At 47.5% G+C, this 22987-nt stretch overlaps 1 protein-coding gene across 1 annotated transcript; it reads right to left on the bottom strand.

The window, feature by feature from the left end:
• Window positions 1–22987, bottom strand: ISY1 (ISY1 spliceosome associated protein). The gene is made up of 11 exons (XM_008260338.5): window positions 21651–22987; window positions 20530–20552; window positions 18299–18350; window positions 17163–17228; window positions 16946–16988; window positions 11547–11659; window positions 9807–9924; window positions 6607–6729; window positions 4826–4947; window positions 1066–1152; window positions 1–715 (listed from the first exon to the last, which is right to left on the bottom strand). The coding sequence occupies exons 1-11, from the start codon at window positions 21651–21653 to the stop codon at window positions 608–610; spliced, it is 858 nt and encodes a 285-aa protein (XP_008258560.1). The 5' UTR covers window positions 21654–22987; the 3' UTR covers window positions 1–607.

Here is a 22987-nt window from a genome sequence, read left to right as displayed (position 1 = left end):
TTTCTTACAAAAGTCTTTAATAAAAATAGCTCTGTGCAGAATAGGTTATAAAACAAAGGTAGCAAACTCAAACTCCTGCCCCCCTGCAGGTAGGAGGGGGCAGCAGGCAGAGCGCACACATGGAGCGCTGGGAGCAGAGCCTGGCCCAAGGGGTGGCTCTTGCTTTCGGCCCATTGGATGCAGGTACAGGGCTGACACTGTTTTCTTCCTCAAGAGAAGATATGTCTTTTTAGGAAAATCACATATTTTAATGCTGGCCACAAACTGATCCTGCTCCCCACATCACACTACACGGTGAAAAATAACCTGTTTGACACACTTGACGATATAAACAATGGATGCATACAGTAGCAAATATTTGTACAAAGGTGAGGGCTGAAGTGTTCAGCACCTAGCCAGCCACCAGGGAAGCAGGGCATAGAGCCCCACCTCCATTGCAACATGCCAGGTAAGAAGAGGTAAGAGAGGAATGAGGGGGGAGAAGGGAGCAGGAGGCATCAATGCATGGTGGCTTCCTGCAGCCCTCTGCAGTGGCCGTGTGGGCAGCAGCTCTGTGGGGGTGCCAGGACTCCCAGATCTTTCAACTGCAAACAGAGCTCTGCTTGCCCTAATATCCCAGGAGCCTTTTGGCTTCTTCACTCTGTGCCTGCAGAGTCTCACTCGCGTACTTCTGCAGGAGCTCCATCTTCTTCCTTCGCACGAGCGCCTCCTCAATCTGCAAACACCAAGAGCACAGGACTCACAGGTCGGCAAGGTCCTCCAACTCCAGCCAGAACCCAGGCAGAGGCCCCCAGGGGCTGCCTGTCCCTGATGGAGTCTCATTTAAATACCCAGAGTGACCTCCAGGAGTCTCACTCTCTCCCATGGGAACCTCTGAACAACAGAATGCATGTATGGGGTTCCGGCCCATCTGGACTCCACCCTTATTACCATGAACACAATCACAAGTGCCATGGGGTCAGTACTCAGAGCTGTCCTAATGGACACAAGGACACAGGAAAACCCAGCAGTGTTCGGCAAAGCCTGCTGTGGAGAGGCCCACCCCAAGGGCACCCAACATCCTACCTCCTGTTGCGACGGCACTGGGACGTGAGCAATGAACTTCTGCTGCCCGTCCTCCCCTCCCTTCTCCTGGCTGCCTTCCTCGTCAGACTACAAACACAAAGACAAGCACAAGTCCATCAATAGCAGAGCAGTTGGAATGTCAGCACCTCTACAAAAGGCAATACTCTGCAGCTGTTTCAAAGAGAATAAAAGAATGGGGGATGTTCTCTTCTTACAAAGGAGGATACTCAATACACATAATTAAATAACAAAGCAACAGAGTACAGTGTCTATTAGGGGACCTTTCACATAAGGAGGTAAAATAAGGACAGAAACTATGGGAACTAGTTGGATGTGGGCAACAACAGGAAAAGAGAATCCTGCAGAATATCTCTATGTACCTTTTCATTTCTGAACCTTGTGAAGGTACAATCAATTATTTTTATTTAAAATATAATACACAGAAAAAAGATCAACTCAGAGGCTCTATGAGTTAATATAAAGTAGACTTGAGAACAGCAGGCAAGAGGGGACCCCTGTGCCATACAGGGAGTCCCCCGTTTGTCAGTCTCTAAGCCAGACGCATGACCCTCCCCTCACATGGGCCGTCAACATGCTCCACTTCTGATCCAGCTCTCCGCTATGGCCTGGGGAAGCAGCAGAGGATGGCCCAAGTCCACTCACGTGGAAGACCCAGAAGAAGCTCCTGGCTCCTGGCTTTGGATGGGCCCATCTCTAGCCATTGCAGCCATTTGGGGAGTGAACCAGCGGATGGAAGACCTCTCTCTGTCTCTACCTCTCTCTGTAACTCTTTCAAATAAATAAAAATAAATCTTGAAGAACATTAACAAAACTTATGAATCAACAAGTTTCTGGGTTGTGGTCATGGGCCGCATGGGTGTGTGACCCACACACTCCTGACCTGTGCAGTTCCTGAATACCACCCATCAAGGACAACTCCATGCATCTCCAGAGAACTGTGCTGAGAGCAAAGACCACTTACAAAGGTGACACACAGTATGAATGCACTTATAAAATGCCCTTGGAATCACAAAACTACAGAGATGGAAAACAGACTAGGAAAGGTTGGCTGCGACTGTAAAGAAGAAGCACAAGAGGTCTCCATGCTGACAGGATGCTTCTGTGACTTGACTGCGGAGACGGTTACATGGATCTACACCCAGAACCTGATTCATTATACCAATGTCACTGTCTTGGTTTTGTTACTGTGTTACATATAACCTCCTAAGATATAACCACTGGGAGGAGGATACGCAGGATCCCTCTGTACTCTTTCGCCAGCTTCCTGTAAATCTACAACTATTTCAAAAAAAAAGAAAAAGGGGGCTGGCACTGTGGCATAGCAGGTAAAGCCACCACCTGCAACACCGGCATCCCCTAAAGGCGCTGGTTCACGTTCTGGTTGCCACACTCCCGATCCAGCTTCATGCTGATGACCTGGTAAAAGACGGAAGGTGACCCAAGTGTTTGGATTCCTGCCACCCACATGGGAGATACAGATGAAACTCCTGGCTTCTGGCTTCAGCCTGGCTCAGCCCTAGACATTGTGGCCATCTGGGGAGTGAACCAACGGATGGAGGACCTCTCACTCTCTATCCGTAACTCTCTGGTGTTTTTTTTTGTTTGTTTGTTTGTTTTTAAAGATTTATTTATTTGAAAGGCAGAATTACAGAGAGGCAAAGGCAGAGAGAGAGAGAAGTCTTCCATCTGCTGGTTCACTCCTCAGTGGCTGCAATAGCCGGAGATGGGCTGAGCTGCAGCCAGGAGCCAAGTGCTTCTTCTGGGTCTCCCAGGCAGGTGCAGAGGCCCAAGCCCTTGGCCATCTTCCACTGCTTTCCCAGGCCATAGCAGAGAGCTGGATTGGAAATGGAGCAGCCAGGATCTGGATCGGTGCCCATATGAGATGTCAGGACTGAAGGCAGCAGCTTTACCTACTATACCATAGTGCTGGCCCTCTAACACTGACTTTCAGATGAATAAATAAATCTTTTAAAAAAGAGAGAGGGCCGGCGCCACGGCTCACTTGGTTCTTCAGCCTGTGGCACCAGCACCCCATATGGGTGCCGGGTTCTAGTCCCAGTTGCTCCTCTTCCAATCCAGCTCTCTGCTGTGGCCTGGGAGGGCAGTGGAGGATGGCCCAAGTACTTGGGCCCTTGCACCCGTATGGGACACCAGGAAGAAGCATCTGGCTCCTGGCTTTGGATCGGCGTAGCGCCTGCCATAGCGGCCATTTGGGGAGTGAACCAATGGAAGGAAGACCTTTTTATCTCTCTTACTATCTATAACTCTACCTGTCAAATAAATAAATAAATTTTAAAAAGAGAGAAAGAGAGAGATAAGAAAAAAGAAGTTCCTCTTTGGCTTTCTAGTCCTCTTAAGATAAAGGCACCAAGCCCCAAACATCCGATTCACCACTGCTCAGCCACCTGTATCTAACACCCAGCTCTCTGAGCTGTCTCCCTGGCCTGCTGTTCATCCCTCACACTCACCTAGGTCTCTCAGCACGTGCTGTTCCCTAACCTGCAGCATTCTTCCCTCACCTCCTCTGCACTTGGCTAGCTCCCTCTTGGTCATCTCAAACTCCTCTGAAAGGTCAGTTCCCCAGCGAAGCCTTTGCGTGCTCTCCCTGCACAATTCTATGGAACCTGCTGCCTTACCCTGGACTGGGAGCTACATGCTGACCTGGCGTGTTGCTGTGTCCTTGCACCTGGCATGGGCCTGGATCACAGTAGCCGCAGATTAAACTTGTAGAAAGTAAAAGTGAATGTCTGCAGCTACAGAAACCTCCTCAGGCACACTGTCACCTGCTTCAGACCCTTCAGTGACCCCACTGCTGGTCAGCCAGGCCTGAGCACGAACCTCAGGTCTGCCAGTCACTAAACTTCTGAGCCTGCTTCCTTGGCAGGGATGTCACAGCAAGCTCCTCACATAAGACCCAAGCCGTCTAAGCATGGGTAATCCTCTCCCCTCTTAGGCTAACCAATCAGAACTGTCCGCAGCATGCCAAGCCCTGCAGAAGGGCCTGGAGCCTGAGGTCCAGCCTGAGAGCTGGGGACTGCAGCTCCACCTCCATCTGTGACACTTTGAGGAAGTCCCCTCTTTGCTCTAGGCCAGTTTGTCTGTAAAATGCAGGCGTACAGAAGCACTGTCAGCATTGCAATTGAACAGAAACAATGAGGTCATGGCCTAAACCTGTATGACTTCAACTGGGTTTATAAATCCGATTCCAGTACATTGAGCACTTTAAGAAGAAAGGGAGGCAAGTGTTTGGTGCAGAGGTTAAGATGCTGCTTAAGACATCCCATAGCACAGTGCCTACTCCAAGCCCTGACTGTAACTAGGCTTCCAGCTTCCTGCCAATGTGTACCCTGGAGACAGCAGCTGATGACTCAAGTGTTTGGGTCGCTGCCACCCATGTGCAAGTTGTGAACTGAGTTCCAAACTCCTGGCTTTGGCCCGGCCCAGTCTCAGCTACTGTAGGCATATGGGGAGTAAACCAGTACACAGAAGATCTCTCCCTACCTGTCTCTGTGTGTCTCTCTGCCTTTTAAATAAAATGAAATTTTTTTAAAAAATGCCTTTAATCACAGCTGACAAAGAGCTCTCACAGCCACTGTTCTGAAACCCTCCCTGTGACCCTGCAGTCAAGGAAGCTGGGCTGCACCCCCTACCCCTCACTTCTGAGCCAAGCTGCCGCCCCGCCATGCTTCAAGGCTCAGAGCAGAGGGCAACAAGCATCACAGGGCACCGACGACAGTACCTCCTCCTCGGTGACAGCGTAGATGTTGATCTCTTCCTCCTCTTCCTCCTCCTCTTCTTTTTCTCCTCTTGCCAGCCGGGCCTCCTTCTCTGCCTTCCACTTCTCTACCAGCTCGGCTCTGACTGGACACAAGGGAGAGCAAATGCTGTTTATTCCAGTCTCTAACTGAGCTTTCAACACTACACAGGGAAAGGTCCTCTGGAAATGCACACCTTTCATTCATGGACGTGAGGGACAGTCAGGTCCTCCAACAGTTCCAGCAGGCCACTATCAGACAGCATTTTTAGGGACCATCTCTAGATCCTCCCTGGTTTAGCAACGTGAGTGGCTTCCAGACACACTCAAAAAAAATAACATGTGCAGGAACTCAGTACACAGGAACACAGCCCCAGCTCCAAACAACCTACTTCCCAAGTCCTTGCTCTGTGTGTCCCATGCATCAGCGTGAACACAACCCTCCCATTCCCATCATGAAGCTTCCAACACCTGCAGAGGCTGGCGCTGTAGTGCAGTGTGTTGGAACAGGCATCCCATATGGATGATGGTTCAAGTCTTGTCTACTGTACTTCTGATTCAGCTCCCTGCTATTGTTCCTAGGCCCAAATTCATACCTTTCTTTTCATATTCATATTCACGGGGTAGACCTGGATGAAGCCTCTGGCTTCTGGCTCCTGGTTTCAGCCTGGCTGAGCCCAGGCTGTTATGGCCATATGGGGAATAAACCAAAAGATGGAAAAAACAATCCCCCCATAACTCTGCTTTCAAATAAAACAACAAAACAAACACCTGTGAACTGCTTAGCACAGTGCTGGCATAAACAAAGTGCTCACTGACACCCTCCCATTCCACAGCAAAAACCTTTTAGCTGCATTTTAAGTAGATCAAAAAGGTACTTTAGGAACTGTAGTTGTGCCTGTGGGGTGCCAGTTCGAGTCCCAGCTGTTCTACTTCTGATCCAGTTCCTGACTGATGTGCCTGGGAAGGCAGCAGAAGATGGCCTAAGTGCTAGGATCCCTGACATTCACATGGAGAGAAGTTCTGGGCTCCTGGCTTCAGCCTGGCCCAGATCTGGCTGTTGTGGCCATTTAAGGAGTAAACCAGCCCATGGAAGGTATCTCTCCATCTTTGTCTCTCCCTCTCTCTGTTCAGTTCTATCTTTCAAATAAATAAATAAATCTATATTTAAAAAAAAGCTATTGAAATGGGTACCATTTGACAAATTTAAGACAGGCCATTTTGGAAGAAATCTAGATGGTGCTTCTGGCCCAGCACAGTCCTGACTACTGCACCTGCCAATTGGGGCTCAGGTCTTTACCAGAACATTACCTGTGAAGGCCACCAGCAGCAAAGAAATAGCTGTTCTGGCTTGAAGCATGGTTTAAAGTGCTGTTTGCAACACAGACTAGGGGCCATTTGTAAAAAATTACAATCCTGGGCCCGGTGCTGTGGCGCAGTGAGTTAACGCCCTGGCCTAAAGTGCCAGCATCCCACATGGGCGCCGGTTCGAGACCCGGCAGCTCCACTTCCAATCCGGCTCTCTGCTGTGGCCTGGGAAGGCAGTGGAAGATAGCCCAAGTCCTTGTGCCCCTGCACCCACATGAAAGACCTGGAGGAATCTCTTGGATCCTGGCTTCAGATCAATGCACTTCCGTTGCGGCCAACTGGGGAATAAACCATCGGATGGAAGACCTTTCTCTCTCTCTCTGCCTCTCCTCTCTCTTTGTAACTCTTTTAAATAAAATAAATAAATCTTTAAAAAAAACTACATTCCATAGACCTACGTTTCTTTTCGTATTCCTGTTCCAAAGGCACAATAACTCCATCGTCTTCATCCAGGTAACCATAGTACTCAAAATCGATCGCTTTCATGAGCTCAGCACGTGTCTTCCTGGGAGGAGGGAGAGCTGCAAGAAAGAGCAGGAATATAGCTGGATTCTCAAGTCAGCATCACACCAGGGCTCCCCCCTGTAACATGCTGTGGACGGAGCCATACAACATGTCTGTGCAGGAAAACACAATGAAACAGGCACCTCTCTGTACTTTGCAAGGGTTGATTTAAGTGATTCAACACATTTAAACCCAATTAGTCCACTTAAAAGGAATCCATCCTAATTTAAACAAGCACAAACCCAGGCTAGCAAAGCTTTGTGGACAGGGGATGTATCACAGCATTATTTCTATTGATAGTGAATCTTGGGGAAGAAGTTGTAGCTACAAATTATAAAATGTATGCAGGATGGGATATCCTGTAGCACAGGGTTTTAATTACACTGAAAATGTCATAATGTTTAATGAAAATGCATGATGGTAAACATAAGTATACTAATAAGACAAAGGCACTGGACAGGGGTGACAAGGGACTTTTTTCTGTACTATCTGAACTACACTCAGCAGGACTGACTCATTTCATTGCTTGTTCAAGAAAGAAAGCAATCCACAATGGCAATAAATAAAAAATACACTGAGGGTTTTTTTTTCCTGATTTTCTGTATTTTACAACTTCTCTAAAATAAATATATTGCTTTAATGATAGGTGACATGTTTAAAATCTAAATGATTATTATCGTTATTTAAAAAAAATGTATTGGAGAGGCAGAGAGGTGGGTGTTAGGGAGAGACGCAAAGAGCCACCATCTCTGATTCATTCCCCAATTGACCCCAATGGCTTGGCTAGGACTGGACGAAACTGGTAGTCAGAACTTAACCTGCATCTCCCACATGTGTGGCAGGAATCCAAGTACTTGAGCCATCACCTCCCAGAGTCAGCACTGGCAAGAAACTGGCATGAGTCTTAGGAGTTAAGAGTCAGGACTTGAACCCAGGCACTCTGAAGCGGCATCTTAACCACTAGACCAAAAGCCTGCCACCAACTGTTTTTAAGGGATGGTAACAATGCATGCAAAGCCAGTAAGCAGGGTTTGATACAAGCAGAATTGCACTTTGATGTACCAAGCATAACAAACACTGCTTCCACAAAGTCTTTACAATACTTTTCTACAAGACAAAATTAAAGTGCACAAAGATCCCAAACCAATGACCTCAAATTATTTAATTATTTTTTTTTTTTTTTTTTTTTTTTTTTTTTTTTTGACAGGCAGAGTGGACAGTGAGAGAGAGAGACAGAGAGAGAAAGGTCTTCCTTTTTTGCCGTTGGTTCACCCTCCAATGGCCGCCGCTGCAGCCGGCGCACCGCGCTGATCCTGGCAGGAGCCAGGAGCCAGGTGCTTTTCCTGGTCTCCCATGGGGTGCAGGGCCCAAGCACCTGGGCCATCCTCCACTGCACTCCCTGGCCATAGCAGAGAGCTGGCCTGGAAGAGGGGCAACCGGGACAGAATCCGGCGCCCCAACCGGGACTAGAACCCGGTGTGCCGGCGCCGCAAGGTGGAGGATTAGCCTATTGAGCCACGGCGCCGGCTATTTAATTATTTTTTTGAAAGCCCCAAGTTTGCCTGAAGTTCTCCATGTGCAATGGTGGAAAGAAGGGAAAGAGGTGGGGGTGCCCAACTTGGATTCGAAAGGAATAGCTCCACTTTTTTTTTTTTTAATACATGTAGGGGTTTGGCCCAAGCCTTGATACGTTCAACAATTAAAAATTTTTCGGGGAGGTGTCGTGGCTCACTTGGTTAATCCTTCGCCTGTGGTGCTGGCATCCCATATGGGCACTGGGTTCTAGTCCCAGTCGCTCCTGTTCCAGTCCAGCTCTCTGCTGTGGCCCGGGAAGGCAGCGGAGGATGGCCCAAGTGTTTGGGACCTGCACCCGCATGGGAGACCAGGAGGAAGCACCTGGCTCCTGGCTTCGGATCAGCGAAGTTCCGGCCATGGCGGCCATTTGGGGGGTGAACCAATGGAAGGAAGATCTTTCTGTCTCTCTCACTGTCTAACTCTATCTGTAAAAAAATAAAAATAAAATTTTTTCAACTAATAAGTAAATAAAACATGACCCTGACTGAATGAACTTCAGAGCCTGTTTCAATAGATTTGGGAAACTGAACAGGGAAAACCCTTGTCTAAACATACAGACTGGTATGTTCAGACGAGGTGGCTAGCTAATCCTGGGCTCACTCCCCAGTCCCAGCTGCACGCCCTGGGCCTGTGATTTCAACTGCAGTGCCATGGCTCCTCATTTAAAATCTGGGACCAGAAGCCAGCATTGTGGCACTGCAGGTTATGCTGTTGTTTGGGACACCAGCATCTCTTGCATAGGAGTGCTGGTTCAAGACCCAGCTGCTCCAGTTCTATCCAGCTCCTTGTTAATGTGACCAGGAAGGCAGAAGAAGATGGCCCAAGTGCTTGGGCTCCTGTCACCCATATAAGAGACCCAGATGGCATTCCTAGCTCCTAGCTGTGCCTGGCCCAGCCCTGGCTGTGGAGTAATCTGGGAACGAACCAGTAGATGGAAGATCTCTCTGCCTTTCAAAGACATAAATAAATAAATAAATAAATATATATATATATATATATATATATTTTGACAGGCAGAGTGGACACTGAGAGAGAGAGACAGAGAGAAAGGTCTTCTTTGCCGTTGGTTCACCCTCCAATGGCCGCCGCGGCTGGCACACTGTGGCCGGCACACTGTGCTGATCCGAAGGCAGGAGCCAGGTGCTTCTCCTGGTCTCCCATGGGGTGCAGGGCCCAAGCACTTGGGCCATCCTCCACTGCACTCCCTGGCCACAGCAGAGAGCTGGCCTGGAAGAGGGGCAACCGGGACAGAATCCGGCGCCCCGACCGGGACTAGAACCCGGTGTGCCAGTGCTGCAGGCGGAGGATTAGCCTAGTGAGCCATGGCGCCAGCCATAAATAAATATTTTTAAAAATTGAATAATCAATGTGTTTAAAACTCATAAAATCTGAGAACAATAATTCCTAAACTATAGGGCTGCTATACAAGACACAGAAAAAGCACTGAGCACACAGCACACCCAGCCTTATGATGATAACCAACAACTAGAGGTTAAAATCTCAAACTTGAGTTACTTACGTTCTTTTTCAAACAACTCTCTAACACCAGGCAAATCTTTTGCTGCTCCAAAGTACTTGTAACCTCGGTTTCCCGGGACTTCTTTCCCTTCATGATCCAGCATTTTAGGGCCAACTTTCTTATTGGGAGAAAAAAAAAGAAGAAACAAATTTGACCTGTAAACTTGCTATTTTCATGATTGCAAACACATTTCAAATTATGTTTAATGTGGAAAATATCTGTATACAGAAAAATTCCATGTATTTTTTTCTTCCTTTAAAATCTAATAATATGAGGCCCACTTAAACAAATTACAGCATATTCACTAAAGGAATATACTCTATACTTTAAAAATTATGGTCTTTATGAAACTGTCTTATTGACTTAGATATAACTTATGGAAGCAGATATCTGACTTAGCAGTTAAGATGCCCCTTGGGACGCCCACATCCCATAGAGAATGCCTGAATGAGTTCTGGCTCTGCTCCCAATTCCAACTTCCAGCTAATGCTCACCAGGGGAGGCAGCAGGGGACGGCTCAAGTAGCTGGGTCCCTACCTCCCTGAGAGACCTGAGTTGAATTCCAGGCTCCAGCTTCAGCCTGGATTAACCCTAGCCACTCTGGGCATTTACGGAGGGAGCCAGTGGATGGGACCTCTCTCTGTCAGCCTTTCCGCCTCTCAAATAAAATTGTTTTTAAAAAGAAAATGAAAATATTAAGTACTAGACAATTTTAGAAGAGAAATATATATATGAATAGTGTCCAATCTGAGTGGTAGAACTTAAGACCATATTACCTGTTAATTTCTTAATAGATCTGAACTCACTCTTAGCCACATTAATACATTTCAGTATAGCTTTACAGCATTAATACATTTCAGTATAGCTTTATAGCTTTTCAGCAGCTTTACAGGAAAAATAAAAATCTGCTCCACAGCACTGAAGAGGTTAAGTCGGACAACTAACTAAAAAATTCCCAGCCTGGTGCCTTGAACAAGCCAGCACTCCAGTGATGTGAGTGCTTTCCCTCTGCACAGAAACAAACACTCACATCCTAAAGTGGGGATTATGGTTTTAGGAGGGACTGTCATAAAGTCAAAGGGCCAACATGTGAAAAAATGGTGTGTGCTTCTTACCACTGACGAGATACTACCATTCTCAGTGATCCAAGGTAGGTCTCCTCACACATGGGTAAAGAAAGATTCAGGCTCCAGGATGGAAGATTTCAAACTCAAGACCCTTAGTGGGCCATGGAATTGATTAAGTAGGTCACATACATCAATTTTTGAAAAACCAAAATAGAACAGCATGGGAAATATCCAAGTATATCACACGTACTAAGTATTTTTCCACATTTTTATGTGTTCTAGGTTCTGATAAAGCATGTATGTGTGTGACCAGAACATGGCCTTAAAATGACTTGAAAGCCACTGAAAACAGTATTGTATTATTAAGAACCCAGAAAAGGACAGACAGAGGGAGTATTCCTGAGGCTCCATCAAGTAAAGAAGCCAACAAATGGCTGCCCCCAATTCCCAAAAATCTCAGAGAAGGATGTGTGCGGGTCATGATCATTTTAAACACAAGCAGAGAGAGATAAGTAGCAGTCAAGAGCCTTTGGTACCCATTTTTATCACAGGTCTCCTGCCACACGCCATGGACAAGATACTTTTGAAGCCTTCTTTCATTGTCAAGCACCACTTCTGGGGCCAAAAGCTCTCCAGCTCCCCTGCAGGCACCAGGGGGCTACTGCTTACTTACCCCATAATCAGGACCACCCAACTCCTTCACTCGGACCTCCCAGTGTCCTTTCTCTCTCAGCAGCTTGTTAATTTCATCATTCAGGTCACGAATTCGGAATTCACCTAAACCAGCTAGAAAACAAAAATGTTAGTAATATATTTCGCCAATAGGGCAAGCCCTGTTTAAAAAATGTCCACCAAGACCCCCAATACAAGATCATATATTTAAAATGCATGTCAACAACTACAAAGGTGTATTACATAAAAATATTCATTTAAACTGACAAGACAAACCATCCATACCCAGATACATGAAAGAGCAAGGAGTTTTCACAATCACAGAAGAAAAAAATCCTTGGAAACAACTTCATCCTCAATAGCGCCTGAAGAAACAAACTACAATGTAGTTCTATTGCTACAACTATTAAAATAGCCAACTCTTAAAGGGGTAGGGAGGCCAGCAAAGCTGTAATGAAGCTGGTATAATGACCCTGGCTGGCAGCCTTCGGTGTTCAGCTCTTTCAGGAAAGCAGTGTGTTGTTACGTCGGAAAATGTTTTCTCAAGGAGTATCAGCCTGAGAATGAAGCTAAGGCACTAACTGAAAAAGATACACATAAGAGTTGGCCAAGCTGCTGTTTACCATGGTCAAGAACCAGAAGCAGCTGGGTATCCCACCACAGAGAAGGGAAAATGGTTGACCAACTCTGACAGGTTGGAAACTGGTATCATGAAGCTGCTGCATGGGACAATTTGCATGCAGTGGAGACATAGCAAGGCCTTTATAAAGAAATTCAGAATAACAAATTCGAGTATAGAACGGCCCCTATTGGTGCCAGTGCTGTGGCACAGGAGGTAATCCACCGCCTGCAGTGCCAGCATCCCATATGGGTGCTGGTTTGAGTCTCGTCCGCTCAACTTCTAATCCAGTTCTTTGCTATGGCCTGAGAAAGCAGTGGAAGATGGCCTAAGTGCTTGGGCTGCTGCACCTGCGTGGGAGACCCGGAAGAATCTCCTGGCTCCTGGCTTTGTATCGGCACTCTGGCTGTTGCAGCCATCTGGGGAGTGAACCAGTAGATGGATGACCTCTCTCTGTCTCTGTCTCTCTATAACTTTTTCACATAAATAAATAAATGTTTTTTTAAGAAATTATCAAACCACACTCCAGAGTGACTATAGCACTGTTTCCTCATCAGCAGCATATCAGAGTGCCAACTGCTTCACATTTCTGCCGATACTTGGTATTGCCACTTTTTGTTTAAGCCTAATACAACTGCAGCAGTACTGCACTGTAGTTTTAATTTGTACTTCCTTGTTGACTAGTATGTAAAACACATGAAAAGATGCTCAATTGCCTCTACATTGTCTTTGGTCAAGTGCTTATCATTTTGCCCATTTTTTAAAGCAAATTATTAGTATTCTTATTGTTCTTTATAATTCCTTTCCCCACAGCCTGGAACACCTGCACCCCTATGGCATGCCTGTTTAGAGTTCAGGCTACCCTGCTTCCAATCCAGCTTCTTGAGAACGCACACCCTGGGAGTCAGCAGACGATGACTCATACTTAGGTTCCTGTCATCCACATGGGAGACACAGACTGAGTTCCAGACTCCTGAACCATGGCTGTTGTGAGGGAGTGAACCAGAAAATAGATGATCTCTCTTTCTCTCTCTTTCAAATAAAACAAAAATAAATAAAACCTTAAAAAAACAGAATTTCTGTATACTGCTCTTCTATCCTGTGGCCTGGCTAAATTCATATATTTGTTTGAGAAGTCTTTTTGTAAAATCCTTGGAATTTTCTACATAGAAAACTGAGTACAATCTTCTATATACTAATAGTTCATTTTTTCTTTTCCACACTATATACTTGTTATTTCCTTTTCTTGCACTTCTACACTGGCTGGGATTTCCATTATGACTTTAAACGACAGTGGCATGAATAGGCATTTTTGCCTTGTTCTTGATGATAAGATGAATGTATTCAATCTATTATCATTAAGTATGACAATGGCTGTCAAGTTTGTAGCAGAATTGCATTATCAGGGTAAAAACGCTCCCTTTTACTCCTGGTTTGCCAAGAGGTTTTATCTCAAACAAATGCTAAATCCTGCCAAATACTTTTGGCTGCATCTACTGAGAGGACCATCCAGTTTTCCTCTTCCAAAAGGGTGATAAAAAAACAACACTATTCTCTTGTTTTAAGAATTTTTTGAAAGGCAGAGTTGCAGAGAGAGGGGGAGAGACAGAGATCTTCCATCTGCTGGTTCACTGACCAGATGGCTGCAGTGGCCAGGACGAGGCAAGGCCAAAGCCAAGAGCTTCACCTGGGTCTCCCACATGGGTGGCAGGAGCCCAGGTACTTCAGCAGGTTCCGCTGCTTTCCTGCGTGCATTAACAGGGAGTTGCATAGGAAGCAGAACAGCCAGGATTAGAACCAACACTCATATGGGTGCCAGCGCTGCAGGTGGTGGCTTCATCTGCTGCGCCACAAGTAACTGTCCCGGCCGGTGCCATAGCTCAATAGGCTAATCCACCGCCTGTGGTGCCGGCATACCGGGTTCTAGTTCCGGTTGGGGCGCCGGATTCTGGCCTGGTTGCCCCTCTTCCAGGCCAGCTCTCTGCTGTGGCCAGGGAGTGCAGTGGAGGATGGCCCAAGTGCTTGGGCCCTGCACCCCATGGGAGACCAGGAGAAGCACCTGGCTCCTGCCTTCTGATCAGCGCGGTGCACCGGCCGCAGCGTGCTGGCCGCGGCGGCCATTGGAGGGTGAACCAACGGAAAAGGAAGACCTTTCTCTCTCACTGTCCAATCTGTAAAAAAAAAAAAAAAAAAACACCTGTCCCTAGTTGACTTTTGAACGCTGAATCAACCATGCATTCCTCCTTGGTTAGGATGTGAACCTGCTGAAATACTGCTGGATTTGACTTGCTAATATTTTGTTGAAGAATTCTGTCCACTTCCATGAGGAATATTGATTTGTTAACTGTTTTTCTTAGAATGCCTTTTCCTGATTTTAATATCTATGCTAATGCTGAATTAGAATTCATAGAACAAATTATGAAATCTTCGCTGCTCTTCAACTTCCTGCAAGAAGTTATATGGAATTCTATTACTTCTTCCTTAAACGTTTAGTAGAAGAAAACTGATCAGTGAAGCTATCCAGGTCAGGAATTTCTCTGTTGGAAGGTTTTAAACTATGAGCTCCTGTCCATCACTCACTCCCCCGTGATCTCAATGGGTAGCAGTTGCAGTTATCAAAGCCAGGAGCCAGGAACTGAATCCACATCTCCCACATGGGTGGCTAGAACTCAACTACTTGACTCATCACTGCTGCCACATAGGGAATGCGTCAAAAGGGAGCCGAAATCAGAAACCACAGCCAGGGATCAAACCCACCTATCCTGATGCGGCATTCAGGTATCCTAAACAGAGTCTTAACTGACGGGCCAAATGCCCACCTCTCATCTGTTTTTAATTTCACTGATTTCTACTCTATTATTTCATTCCTTCTGCTGGCTTTGGGCTGAATTTGTTCTTTTCTAGTTTATTAGGATAGAAACTTAAATCACTGATTTGAAACTTTTCTCATTTTCTATTATTTCAGTGTCATAAGTTTTCATCGAAGAATGTACCCCTTAAAATTTTCTCATCTCCTAAATTTTAATGTTATGTTTTAATTCTCATTCAATTTAATTTTTTTCTAATTTTCTTGTAGTTTCTTCTTACATACATGGGTAATTATAAGCATGTTGTGGGGCTGCCACCTGCGATACCAGCATCCCATATAGGTGCCAGTTTGAGTCTCGGCTGCGCCACTTCTGATCCACCTCTCCGCTATGCCCTCGGAAAGCAGAAGGTGCCCCAAGTGCTTGGAGCCCTGTACCTGAGTGGGAGACCCAGAAGCCCCTGGCTCCTGACTTTGGATCAACCCAGCTCTGACCACTGCAGCCATTTGAGGAGTGAACCATCGGACAAAAGACATTCCTCTCTCTCTCTCCCTGCCTCTGTAACTCTGTCTTTTAAATAAATAAATAAATCTTTTAGAAAAATTATAAACATGTTGTTTAATTCCCAAATACTTAAGAATTTTGCAGATATCTTTCCATTGTTATTTTCAAAAAACATATGTGGCATGATTTCAATGATTTAAATTTGCTAACATTTGCTTAACAGCCCAGAACATGTTTTATTTTGGTGAATGTTCCATGTACTTTTTTTTTTTTTTTTTTTCAGATAGATCTATATATTTGAAAGGCAGAGTTACAAAGAGGTAGAGGCAGAGGCAGAGGGAGAGAGAGAAGAGTCTTCCATCTGCTGCTTCACTCTGCAAATGACCGCAACAGCCAGAGCAGTGCAGATCTGAAGCCAGGAGCTGGGAGCTTCTTCCGGGTCTCCCAAGTGGGTGCAGGGGCCCAAGGACTTGGGCCATCCTCCACTGCCTTCAAATCCACAGCAGAAAGCTGGATTGGAAGTGGAACAGGCAGGACTCAAACCGGTGCCAATATGGGATGCTGGCACTGCAGGCAGTGGCTTCACTTGCTATGGCACAGCAACGACTCCCCATGTAGTCTTTTTTTTTTTTTTTTTTTTTTGGACAGGTAGAGTTCTAGACAGTGAGAGAGAGAGACAGAGAGAAAGGTCCTCTCTCTGTTGGTTCACCCCCCAAATGGCTGCCACAGCCAGAACTGTGCTGATTCGAAGCCAGGAGCCAGGTGCCTCCTCCTGGTCTCCCACACGGGCGCAGGGGCCCAAGCACTTGGACCATCCTCCACTGCCCTCTTGGGCCACAGCAGAGAGCTGGTCTGGAAGAGGAGCAGCTGGGACTAGAACTGGTGCCCATATGGGCACCATATGGGATACGGTGCCGCAGGCGGAGGATTAACCAAGTGAGCCATGGCACCAGCCCCTCCATGTATTCTTAAGAAATGAAAACATATTCTGTTTTGTTTTGTTTTGACAGGCAGTTAGACAGTGAGAGAGAAAGAGACAGAAAGAAAGGTCTTCCTTCTGTTGGTTCACCTCTGAAAATGGCCACCACGGCCGGGGTGCTACGCCAATCCGAAGCCAGGAGCGAGGTGCTTCCTCCTGGTCTGCCATGCGGGTACAGGACCCATGGACTTGGGCCATCCTCCACTGCTTTCCCGGGCCACAGCAGAGAGCTGGACTGGAAGAGGAGCAACCGGTACAGAATCCGGCGCACCAACCTGGACTAGAACCTGGGGAAAATGTATTCTTTGGGGTTAAATAGTGTATTCAATAAATATTAGCTATGTCAAATTGACAGTACTGTTCCTTTCTTCTATGTCTTTAGCAATTTGTTATCTTTTTGTTTTATTCCTTAATACGTTAGGAACATTGAAGTCCTCAGGAATACTTTTGGATTTCAGAATCGAGCAGTTTACAGGGTCAAGCTGGCTTACCATTCTGAATCTGTGCCACTTTTTTAGAGATCTCTCCAATGATCTGTGGAAAAAATACATAGTATGTTTTTAATGACTCCTGAATGTGTCTGAAAGGACTGGAGAACTAGAATTCAAAATTAGTACCTAGAATATTTAGAATTCTAGTGTGTCATTCAGGTGATAAGAGGCAATCAGAGACTTGTTACACACAACATCCGATTCACACAGAACCTACCTGCCGTCTCCACTTCTCAGCCTTGGGCAGCTCTGTACATTCCGAAGCAAGGAAGGGCCTTCGTTCCTAAGGGGCAGCAAAACAACAGGTGTCACTGCTACCCCAGTCAAAACTTTCATCCAGCATCAACAGCCGAATCAGGCTTGAAACCTAAAATGTCTGATGGTCTACACGCATTTACGTTTCAGTCCCAGGTGATCTTCATCAGGTCTTAAAGATCCCTCCACAACAACCACATTCATTGTATCAATAAAGTGAAACAGTGGAAACTAATGTCCAGTAATATGAGACGGCTAAATAAGTTTTACTATTGCATGACAATCTTACAGTACTTTAAGAAATGACATAAAATAAATAAATCTTTTTAAAAGGGGGGGGGGGCTGTGGTGCAGCGGGTTAATGCCCTGGCCTAAAGCGCCAGCATCCCACATGGGCACCAGTTCGAGACCCGGCTGCTCCACTTCTGATCCAGCTCTCTACTATGGCCTGGGAAAGCAGTGGAAGATGTGAAGATGGCCCAAATCCTTGGGCCCCTTCACCCATGTGGGAGACCCAAAAGAAGTTCCTGGCTCCTGATCAGCACAGCTCCAGCCATTGCAGCCAATTGGGGAGTGAACCATTGGCTGGAAGACCTCTCTCTCTCTGCCTCTTCTCTCTCTGTGTAACTCTGACTTTCAAATAAATAAATATTTTTTTAAAAAAATGACGTCAACAGAAGAAACGTATGTAAATATGTGTGCATACACAATACACAAACATGTGTCTGAATATACACATACATGTGTGTATAGAATTTTCAAAGAAGCAAAGAAAAATATCCAGTAACCAGTATGTATTATCCCTAATCCAGCTGAGCCTCCATGAGTTGAGATCAGTTTCAGTTTAGAGGTGTTTCACACATCATTCTCTACTCCCTATTCAATACTGGAGAGAGCTGAGAAAACATGAGAACTCGGCCATCACATGACAGAAACAGAACAAGCAGCCAGATCAACACAATGCCCCAGCTCTGGAATCCAAGCGTAGACTCTGCAGAGGACAATCAAGTACAGACGAGAAACATGAAGTCTATCCAGGGGGAGCCTCACTGCATTCGTCGTGATACATTACAATTCATGAGGAAGATCTGCACCAACCTTCACTTTTCCCTCTTCCAGCTGGGCTTGGCGAAACCTTGCTAAGGCCGTCCTAAGAGGGGCATAAAAGACTCCATTAGATTCTACTCACAGATTTCTTGTCACCTAAGTTCTGCTAGGATAGATCTACTCATGAAAATATTCAGGGGCCGGTGCTGTGGTGTACCGGGTAAAGCCCTGCCTGCAGTGCCAGCATCCCATATGGGCATCGGTTCAAGTCCCAGCTGCTCCTCTTCCGATTCAGCTCTCTGCTGTGGCCTGGGAAAGCAGTAGAAGATGGCCCCTGCACCCGCATGGGAGACCCAGAGGAACCTTCTGGCTCCTGGCTTTGGATAGGTGCCGCTCTGGCTGTTGTGGCCGTTTGGGCAGTGAACCAGTGGCTGGAAGACAACTTGGTCTGTGTCTATCTCTCTCTCTCATTCTCTCTCTGCCTCTGCCTCTCTGTAACTCTGCCTTTCAAATAAATAAATAAATTTTTAAAAGAAAAGAAAAGAAAAAGGTATTTATGAAAGCTACACCTCAATAAAGTTCTTGCCAGTGTTTAACCCTGGGAAAAGCACTCTAAAACTGAGCAAACAGGTTTCAAAGCTCTTTAAGACAGTGGTATTAATAAATATTAAGAGCACAGATGTTGAGTCAGTTCTGAATTACAGTCCTGGTTCTGATTCTTATTAGCTTGAGGTTCAGGGCAAGTTACCTAACATTCTCTAAGTACTATCATCTGCTTCTACCAAGGGAAAACTGTGGTAAAGATTAAATTAGATATGCAGCTCAATTCACATCATATCTGCCTCTCTCCCCCTCTCTGTGTGTGAAACTCTGACTTTCAAATAAATAAATAATTCTTAAGGGGAAAAATAAAAAGAAACGAAACCAGAGTAGGGGCCAGCATTGTGGCACAGTGGGTTAAGCAACTGGGTGTGATGCACACACCCATATGAGCACCAACTCCAGTCCAGGTGCTCTATTTCCTATCCATTAATGCACCTGGGAAGGCAGTGGAAAATGGCCCAACTGCTTGGGCCCCCGCCCAGCGGGAGACCTGGGTGGAGTATCAGGTGCCTATCATCAGGCTAGCCCAGCCGTGGCTGTTTTGGCCATTTGTGGAGTGAACCAGAGGATGGAAGCTCTCTCTCTGTCTTTTTTTTTTTTGACAGGTAGAGTTACAGACAGTGAGAGAGACAGAGAGAAAGGTCTTCCTTCCATTGGTTCACTCCCCAAATGGCCACCACAGTCAGTGCTGCAACGATCCGAAGCCAGGAGCCACGAGCCAGGAGCCAGGTGCTTCGTCCTGGTCTCCCATGCGGGTGCAGGTCCCAAGCACCTGGGCCATCCTCCACTGCCTTCCCAGGCCACAGCAGAGAGCTGGACTGGAAGAGGAGCAACCGGGACTGGAACCGGTGCCCATATAGGATGCCGGTGCCGCAGGCGGAGAATTAACCAAGTGAGCCACAGCGCCAGCCCCTCTATCTCTTTCAAATAAATACATAGATCTTAAAAATAAAAAAAAAAAGAAAGAAAGAAAGAAAGAAAGAAATTAGAGTAAAGTATCCCAAGAATAAAACCATTTGTGTTCCTCAACACCCAATAATCTGCTTTACGTCCACCGTGCGTGTGAGGACTATGGGAAACTCCACCTGTCAGACCACTGTGAAGCAGCACACCCATGATCAGTACTGTGGAGTGCCCTCACTGTCATCCTCACAGCCCCTGCACCATCGGCAGGCTGAAGGGATGTTCATCTGAAACAACTTCTAGAAGCTGTCGGAAAACACCAACAGAAAATACAAAGAGCCAACGAGAAAATGCTATTTTAACATAGAGAAAGAAAGGGGGGCCAAGCAGGTTAAGCTGCGGCCTGAAGTGCCGGCATTCCATGTGGACACCGGTTCGAGTCCCAGTCGTTCCACTTTTTTGACCCGGCTCTCTGTGAATGTGCCTGGGAATGCAGTGCAAGTCTATGGGTCCCTGCACCCAGGCATGAGACCTGGAAGAAGCTCCTGGCTTTAGCCTGACACAGCCCTGGCTGTTGCGGCCATTTTGACAGTACACCAGAAGATGGAAAATCTCTCTCTCTCTCTCTGTGTAACTCTGCCTTTCAAATAAATAAATAAATCTCAAAAAGAGAGAATGAAACAGGCTTCTTTTGGTAAAGGATCAAATACTAATAGTGTTCAGTGGTGGCTATTAAGTTACAAAAAATTCACAGTCCAAAACAAGTGGATACTTACATGGCCTTTTCTGCATTTCGAGCCTGGAAGGAGAGAGAAGGGAAGAAAAATGACCATGTTTTAAATACAAGTTTGGTTTTTTACTTCTAAGCGAAAAATTCTACAAGGACACAAGCAGAATGCTCGAATTACCTAATATAAACAGCAACAGCAATAACAATAAAGTAAAAAGGCGTCCGAATCCTGTGGCTTATGCTACGTCCACTCATCCTGGCTACCTCCACTCCCACTTCAGATTCTGTGTTCGTCATCGCCACCCCAGAAAGTCCTTCCAACGACACCTTCTTCGCAGTCAGGCTGGTGCCCTGTCCAGGTGTACACTTAACCATGGCAGTGACCACCCAGCATCATGTGTGTCAGTGAAAACAGGGGTCCAGACCCAAGGCCAGTTCTTGCAAACTGAGTTTCACGTAAATAACGTCACACAGGTGTCAAGTGCATCATCCCTGAAACAGCGCCGGGCAGAGAATGCATTTTCCGGGCGGAAGTGCAAACCGCAGCAGAGACCTGAGTTCCACTCCCAGTTCTCCCACTTCACCATCCCTGAGAAGTGGTCTCCCCGCCTTTACAACAAGGATCACAGCTCTTATCTCAGAGACGTGGCGCTGGTCAGCTCCTCGCTGGGACCTGGTGCTCGCCAAGGAACAACGGCTTCGGGGCATCTTCTACACCCTCACTCCGGCGCCGTGTGCGCCTTATGCGGGTTTCACTGAACGCAAATCGTCCAGTAGCCAGCATCACAGCCCGCCGGTGCGAACACGCACGGCTGCCTCAGTCGTGTCCACGCCACGCCCTCCCTCAGCAGGTGCCCAACGCCTACAGCGAGCGTGCCAGTCGGTCGCCGGGCCGGGCTCCGAGGAAGCCGAGATGCTAAGCCCTCCCTCGTCAAGTTCACGGGCTGGAACACACAGAATCCCACAAACACAGCCGCAGCGGCCCTGCGACTCCCCCTCGCCGCGCTGTCCCACGCGACGCTGTGAGGGGCAGCCCGAAACTGTATGCAGCTCCCCGGACCCCACTCTGCTCTCCCAGCTCGGCGACCGCTGGAAGAGAAGCCCCCAAGGCCGCAGGGGCGCACGGACCCAGGCTGCGGGCCCCCCTCGCCCACACACTCCACTCACCATGGTTTCGGCTAGGGCGCCGCCCCGGGGCCCTGCGGCCCCAGCGCACGGAGCTTCACAGTCTCACGAGGCTGAAGAGCCTAACTGCGCGCACCACCCGACCTTTTTGTCGGAAGGATAAACGGAAGGACCCGGACGGTAAGACAGGAAGTAAAGGACCGGAAGTGAAAGTGAGGGAGGGGAAGAAATACGGGCGTGCTCCTGCGGGCGGCGCTCCCCTGGCGTCTGTACGTCTCACCGCCGTGCGCGTTCGTCAACAGAGCGGGGCGGGGAAGGGTGGGTAGCAAAACTGCGCTTGCGCAGTGGAGTTTTCGGCCACTGCTTCGGCAACTTGTCTTGTTCTCGCGATAACTGCGAAATTTCTCGCGATAATTGTGGTACTAGGGCAGCCGGCCCCTCCAGGTCCGTGGAAAGCTTTCTCGGGGTTGTTGGTGCGTTATTTATCCCACCGGTCACCTTCTTGGTAATTCTGTGGAAGCAGAGATCCTCGTTTGGGAATCACTAGTTCTTATCTCTGTGAATGAATTGAGTCCTCAACTACCTGGGGCTCGCGGACGGGACCGTCACCTAGCTGCGTGGGCAAGGACACGATGGCCGTGGCAGCTGCACGTCTGAGCAGGTCTCTTGATACCGGCGCCCAAACGCTTCTCGGGCAGATGCAAAAGAGTGTGTACCGCCGAGTTGGAGCTGGCTGGACTTTACAAAACTCCTCCTCCCGGAATCTCAAGGCCTTTCAGAGCTGGACCAGTGCTTACCCTCCTTCGTTCTTAAAATCTTGCTTATGTATTTGGAAGCCTGGGGGAGACAGAGACTTCCACCTGCTGGTTCACTCCCCGAATGCCCGCAGCAGTCCGGAAGCCCGGAGCCAGGAACTCCGTCCCTCTCAGGAAGCTGGGTGAGAAGCGAGGCGGGACTCCGTTCCAGGCACTCGGATATGCGGTGCGGCTACACCAAGCGGCAGCTCAACACGCTGCACAACCCCAGGCTCCGAAGTCACCCTGCTATAATAGAAATTTAAGGTTCAGAGAAGATAGAGCCACTCGGCGTGTCTGGAGGGCGGTTAGAGGTGGAATGTACCATTCCCCAGAAAGATGCGGTCAGCGTGTGATGGGCACACTCCTGGGACCAGAAGATCCTTGAACAAGGACTAGGAAGACAAGGGGCACCGGTAGGAATGCATCTGGTGGCCACTCCGTGTGGGGTCAGCAAAGGGACTGCGGTGTGACTGTTAGGTCAGGGCCTGGAGCCAGTTCAGCCAGTCGGAGCAGCTTCTCTTTGAAGTGTCCTGACGACCAGAGGACCTAGCTGGAAGGTGCAAGCCAGAGGGAAGCAGCTGC

This window comes from Oryctolagus cuniculus, chromosome 10 (genome assembly GCF_051225735.1).
Source record: "Oryctolagus cuniculus isolate XC-2025 breed Fujian yellow rabbit chromosome 10, ASM5122573v1, whole genome shotgun sequence".
NCBI classification, from domain to species: Eukaryota; Metazoa; Chordata; class Mammalia; order Lagomorpha; family Leporidae; genus Oryctolagus; species Oryctolagus cuniculus.
Note: the sequence above shows the minus strand (reverse complement) of the source record. Positions and strands in the feature narration are given on the sequence as shown.